This window comes from Nelumbo nucifera, chromosome 1, assembly GCF_055504915.1.
Source record: "Nelumbo nucifera cultivar China Antique chromosome 1, China Antique-T2T, whole genome shotgun sequence".
NCBI lineage: Eukaryota > Viridiplantae > Streptophyta > Magnoliopsida > Proteales > Nelumbonaceae > Nelumbo > Nelumbo nucifera.
The window spans coordinates 117,359,342-117,366,006 of NC_142649.1; the positions used below are offsets into that span (position 1 = coordinate 117,359,342).

The 6,665-nt window shown below is 39.7% G+C and overlaps 1 protein-coding gene across 1 annotated transcript; it reads right to left on the reverse strand.

The window, feature by feature from the left end:
* Window positions 1-1,060: 1,060 nt before the first annotated feature.
* LOC104601790 (protein CYPRO4-like) lies at window positions 1,061-5,655 on the reverse strand. Its single transcript, XM_010265252.3, has 2 exons — window positions 4,035-5,655; window positions 1,061-1,493 (listed from the first exon to the last, which is right to left on the reverse strand). The coding sequence occupies exons 1-2, from the start codon at window positions 5,652-5,654 to the stop codon at window positions 1,212-1,214; spliced, it is 1,902 nt and encodes a 633-aa protein (XP_010263554.1). The 5' UTR covers window position 5,655; the 3' UTR covers window positions 1,061-1,211.
* Between the last annotated feature and the right edge of the window lie 1,010 nt (window positions 5,656-6,665).

The window sequence follows — 6,665 nt, forward strand, 5'->3', positions numbered from 1 at the left end:
GATGCATTTCCCCCATCTTGTGTAGCTCCTCCTGAATTTATGAAAAAAATAATGAAAACATCATTCTACGTTCTACCTCCTCTTTTATTGAAGTCTTTTAAGTGATACACCCTATTCTTTGTAATTTTCTTACGACTTGTTGAAGTTCTGCAGTTTCTAAGACATTCCCTCGCATGTTAAATGTATGGTTTAGAATTTTAGATCTTTCACCTTACAAATCCAGCAAGCTCCACCCAATAACTTGTGAATTGGGATCTCTCCTCCATATGTTAGATGTTTTTTTTTTTTATTTTTTTTAGGAGAATGACCAATCAGCACAGATCAGAATTTTATAGCCCCAAAGTACAGGGGGAATGCATCCTGACCGTGAATTGGTGCCAAATTCACGGGCAGGATGTGGTTTATAGGAGGGGGAGAGGGCTAGTAGTAGGGGGGCGGGCTGGAATTCAGAATTCTGATCCTGTGTATCCGTACTTGTCCGTTTTTTTATCACTAAATAAACCATATCATTATAAGAAATTATCAGCTACATATTGTTCCAAAAAGCTAGGAGGGTTATCCTCCCAAAAAAGATCAAGTTCAGAGTACTTAGCCTCCCTAGCTATGGCATATTTAAAGATCTATTTACATATTTAACTTTAGAAAAATTAAAAGTTTTAAAAGAGATATAATTTTGTCCAACAGAAAGAAGCATTGCCACGGAAGGTCCAAATTTCTTGTTATAACCACGGAAAATCCAAATTTCCTCCCTATGTTAGATAGAGCTAGAAGGCTATGATCCCAACAATATTATTTTGTATAAAATCTAAGAGCAGAAATGATCACCTTCGATGCTATGGATACGATCTGAGTCAAGTTCATAGGTTAGGTGCTCTAATTCACAGGCTAGGGGGCATTTCACATTTGAGCACCACGCTGATCATTTAGCTTTTCCAAGCTCATCTAATATTGGTTCCAAGAGGTGTTCCACATTGAGAGTTTCAATGCAGGGTGAAGATGGAAAATGGGCCAATCTAATGTCAAAACTAAGCCATCTGCTGGGAAACTGTGGACATCGGTATACAGGTTCAACACAAACACGGGTATATGATATATCCAACACAACAATCTCAAATACAATTAAGGGGATCCAAAATGCAGCATTTGGATTGTCATGAATACATACAAAACAACCAGGAATTTTAACATGCAAACAAGGGTAGTTTAGCATGTCATCGCCTGCTGGAAATGCTGAAGGAGCTGACTTTCATTGGGGTTGCAACCACTAATGGAGCCTCAGGAGAGTTGGTGACCGCAAACTTGTCATGCATGAAGCGGCTATCAACAATGGATTCATCTTTTAGGACAATCTTGTAACAGTAGCAGCTTTTCAGACCTTCCTGATTCCGATAGCACTCGTGGGCACTGTCCTTCACTTGCTGGAAGTTCCATATCACGCTGAACTTCCCAACTGTTGCAACCAGGTGGCGTTCCTGCTTCCCATTTTCAGTGACCTGAAAGACAAACATATTAATTGAAGTTCAAATTTCATTGAAGAAAAGATGGTATACAAACAGGAACTAATTAAGACAATCATGACTACTTTAAAAAGTACTAAAATATCTATTCTCCATATGTGAAAGCAAAATATTAAATTAATGCCCTAATTCCCATCTTAAGAATAAGAACATTAATTAGGAAACTAGACACTGGTTACAAAAAAAAAAATACTGTTCCTCTTTTTCCTGATATTTAATTTGGGTGCAGTTAAAAAGCAACATATAATGCAAGAAGACTTCGACAATCACTCTTTGAGTAATAACTGCATCCTGGACGATTTAATCAGGAATCATTTATATTCTCTTGTTTTGAAGAGTTTAGACTTTAGCATGGAATCCCACGGGTCCATCAATTTTGGAATTCCTGCAACATTCCTGAAAGGCCCAGCCATAATATGTCCAAAATCAAAGAGCTCTTCCAAGATGATCATGGAAAAATCCAAATTTTGTAGCGTCAAGGTAAGACAATAACATAGACCTACCTAACAGAAATACCAAAACATAATAAGAAAATAAATTGAACAGAGAAGAAAATCCATAGTCAAAATTTAATGGATTTCAATAAAAAGAAACAGGAAAGGCAAGTCATAAAAGCTTGAATAGACCCGGCACATTCCCATCAATCTTTGGTTTCCACTCCAGTTTATTCAGTCATTGACTTATTATTAGCATGCCCAAAGATATCATCATAAAGTGAACTCACAGAGTTCTAAATCTTGATAAAATTTTCAATTGTCAATTTTGAAATCACTAAACAATTCTAAAGGTTTTCAAACAAATAGAAAGATGTTAATAATGAAGAGATGCTCAAATACCTGATCATCATTAAAATACCACAGGTTTATGCGATTTTCCTGTATATTCTTAGACATTTTCTACCCTATAGTTCCTTGTTAGGCCATATGTTATGGATGCATTCCTCGGAAAGACGTACCATCGCCGCTGGCAGCAACAGGAACCTGACCCACCACCAGATTAGATTAGATCATCTTGCTTGTTCTTATCTTATCCTATTGCTCTTATCTTATCTTGTTAGTAAGTTATCAGATTAGGATTAGTTTATCTTATTATCAGATTAGGATTAGTTTATCTTGTTATCAGATTAGGATTAGTTTATCTTATTATCAGATTACGTCTTTCCGAGGAATGCGTCCATAACACCATACTGGAACATTTATGTCATTTATTATTGGCAGCTTAGGTGACCATGAACAAGCTATGAAAAATATGAAATGGAAAAGACTAAAACAACAGGAAAAGCAGACACTGTACATGATGGCATCAACTTACCCACAAGGATGCAAGTGCACAAGATCAAATAAGTTTCAAAAAATCGTTGCAAATAGCAAGTGCTGAATGGAAAAGAAGTCCAATCTAGATATGTGTGCAACAGCAAATATCTACACTAATCCCTAACCCATCTACTGCATCCACCAATGCTATTCTTGAATTGCGCATATGGTTAAAGGTGTGAGATAACGATGTTGGACTGTGGGTCAATTAAAGTACTAAAAAAGGGCAGCCCAGTGCATGGGGCACCTGCCAATGTAGGGGTCTGGGGAAGAACAGATGAACACAGCCTTATCCCTGCAGACACACAGAGAGGCTGTTTCCAAGATAGAAAAGTTGCAAACATTCAACATAAAGTTGCATCCTATAAGGGGGCTGTAGATGTCTCAAATTGGCTTGTCATAGGCAAGACACAAAAGTAAATAAGTTTCAAAAAGTCGTTGCAAATAACAAATGTTGGATGAAAAAAAATAGTCCAATCAAGATATGCTGTAGAACAGCAAACATCTACAGCAGTTTACTTTGGAAATTTACCCGTCTACTGCATCAATCCACCTAAAAAAATGCATGTTGCTCAACTAAACAACTTTTTAATGTAAAACATCTTAATGATGTTACATCCAACATAGAAAACAATCCCATGGTCATGTTTATAGTTGAACAATAGTCCTATCTGGGTGACATCATATCCATCTTCAAAGAATCAGGTAGTCCAATCAAATAATTCAAAATATATTGCAGAGGCAGAAAGCTTCCAACTTGCTGTCATTTTTATGGACTGAATAATTCTTCGTAACAAACCAATGCACCATAGCTTCAAAAGCTATGCATGACAAATAGATAATTCTAAGAAGTGCACTGAATTCACATTCTTCATACAACTTCAGGTTTTCCAGATTCAAACTGAAAGGGCCAAAGGGGTATGTCTACTTGTTCTGATTAAACGAAATAATCAAATAATACATATAAAAAAAGGCAGTATCAAGTAAAACTGTGGAATATGGAAGTCAGGATAACTTCACAAATTAAAGGCAAATAAGTGAACAGAATAAACAGGACCATGGATAAGGTGGTATAAAAAACCCAGAACATTACTCCAAGAAAATATGAAGAACAGCAGTATATCTAAAAGTAAGGGACTGCTAAATAAAATATACTGAACAGTACAAGCAAGCACAATATCTAAAAACGAACATATATACTTACCCATGAGAACTGCCCACCATGGAACCTGTTGTTGGACCCAGCCAAATGGGAATCCAAAGGAGTCAACTTCAACAACCTTGGAGCCGAGATCCTATTCCCCATACGACCACTAAAACCGGTCTTTGTCTTTCCATCTTTGTCGGTGAACAAGGTACAGATAAGGATCAGATAGGTATCCGTCGTGCCCAATATCCACTTCCCATCAAAAGTTACATCCACATGGGTAATAGGGGAACCAAGCCCCGGAAAAGCGGTCTTTGCTTGCCTCATAGAATTCTGTGAATACAGACGGATCTTCCCATCAAGAGACCCAACAACAATTGAGCCATCACCTGTGGTCGCAAAGCACTGAAAATTTGTCCCTCTAGAAAACTGATGCCCTTGAGTCCAATTAAGGACAGGAGTGCTGGAAGTTGCAAGGTTCTGAACCATCCCTTTCCGGTCACGCATATCCCACCGACAAAGTCTGTGATCATCCAACCCCAAGAACGTGGACTCTGAAGGATCCAATTGAGCCCCCTTACTTTCATTAGTGATGTCTCTCATGGTAATATCAGTACCATCCTTCTCAAACTTCCATTCTGTAACAATTTTACCGGTTTCAACATCAAGCTGATGAAGTCCTGTTGCATGAGGTTTGCCCTCCTGCATAGGGCTCATAAGGAGCATATTGCTCTCGGCTCTCATGAGAAGGGCTTTCTTGGGTGTTGAAAGCCCTAACCTGGAACTACCTCTGGAACTCCCGTTGTTGAACTTCACGCAAACACCTTTTCCATGAATTCCATGACTGAAATTTTTGACAACCTGAATACCAGAATCACTCACCAAGAAACTGTTGTCTAACGCACCCAAGGCCAAGCTCTGAATTCCTCCTCCATTTGCTGCCTCCTCAAACTCTTCCAACAGATCCTGACTCGACCTTACAGGAGTCACTGAGCTGGGGCTTTTCACAAAACTATCTTCAGCATCTTCCCACATCGAATCATCGGCAACTTCTGGTTTCACCCATCCGATAAAATCCTTTCCATAAATTTTGACCTTGTTCTCATCGTTCGCTTCGAGACCATAAATGTTCTCAAACAGGCAATCCTGAAACCTAGATATAAAATTCCTATAATCCTCGTCGGTGAAGAACTTCATTGCCCAGACGCCTTGGCAGACGAAATCAACGCGACGCTGGTCGCCGAACATCTTCAATTGCATCTCCGTTGCAACCTTCGCTCTAATTTTAGAGCTAACTTTCAAGACCCACCAAGACTCTCCATCGTGGTCGGATTCTCTGTCGTCGTCGCTGTCACCGTCAATTCTGGAGGACTTGACAAAGGAGTAAGTGGTGAGTTTCTCAGAGGTGATCCATTTGGATTTAGGGGTGTTACCTGCAACGTGAAGGTAGAGCTTCACGGCGTTCCTCAGCTTAGGATTATGGGATGGATACTTCAGTTTTAGGGCTTTGAGCTTTGCGTCTACCTCGTCCAGAGAAGACAGCTTTTCTTTAGCTTTGCTTCCCAAAGATCTCTGTTGATTTTCTTCTTCGACATCCTGGTATTCTTCTTCATTTTCTTCTTCTTCTTCGTCAGAGTCTGAGACCATCAAATCCTCGCGACTATGAGAACCGCCCATTGATCTTCCGTTTCTGGATTTTAATTAGAAAGGCAGAGACAGAGATATTCGAAGAGGAAGAGTGGGAGGGAAACGATAGACTTGGAATCTGACGAGAGCCAATTTCAAATTTTGAACCTCGGGAGAGATACAGTTGGAGTATTTAGGGTTTTCATTAAAGAACATGAACCCAAGCTACTGGCTATAGACGGTTAGCAACTTTTAGCGTGGATCTAACGTCCAGTTTTTTCTTCGCAAGGAAGAAATTGGCAGCGTAACTCGGTCAGTCACGGCCGTCACTCACTCCTTCGTTGGATTGAAGGCCGTTAATAACTGTTTTAAATAACGGTTATCATGTTATCCACGCCACGCGAGCATAGCAACGCCAATAATCAATTGTTTTGATACATGCCAAATTTCTTAAACTATCCATAAGTTTTAATGAAATTTACTGACCGCTACTGTTTGAGTATTGTCTTAAATATCCTTATGCTCCTATTTCTGATAATTGATTAGCTCTACCGTTTTCGTTATCATCCGTTAGTATTTTGCCAAATTCCATACACACGTGACGTTTAATTTTTTTTTTAAGCCCAATTTTACCTTTTATTCTCTTTTTCTCACTCTCCTTCTCTCCCTTCTTTCATCACCACCACTGCAACGATTTGCAACAGCGGTCCCCTCCACCTCCGGCCACTCTCTCTCTCCCTTTCTTCCCCTTCGTTCTCTCTCCCCTCCTCTATTTCACATTGCACCAGAACCAGAATTAATGAGGAAGATGGAGACCCATCATTGAACGAACCCACCTGAGTATCGTATAAATTTTTTTTGAACCGGGTAGCATTGTGAGGAGGAGGATTGGTGAGGGTGGTTGTTGGTGTTGCGAGGGTGCCCGAGTAGCGTAAGGGGATTCATCTGCAACTCCTGGCGATACACTCCCAGATCTGTTTCGATCGGAGGGAAGGGGATTCATTTGCATCTCCCAAATTTGGGTGATATATTCCCAGATCTGCTTCGAGCGAAGGGAAGGGG

Excerpts from the sequence above, each read along its gene's own strand:
- LOC104601790 (XM_010265252.3), bottom strand. The coding sequence starts at position 5,654 with ATGGGCGGTTCTCATAGTCGCGAGGATTTGATGGTCTCAGACTCTGAC. Across the intron at positions 1,494-4,034 it reads ATGGTGGGCAGTTCTCATGG|GTCACTGAAAATGGGAAGCA; the intron begins GTAAGTATATAT and ends TTTGTCTTTCAG.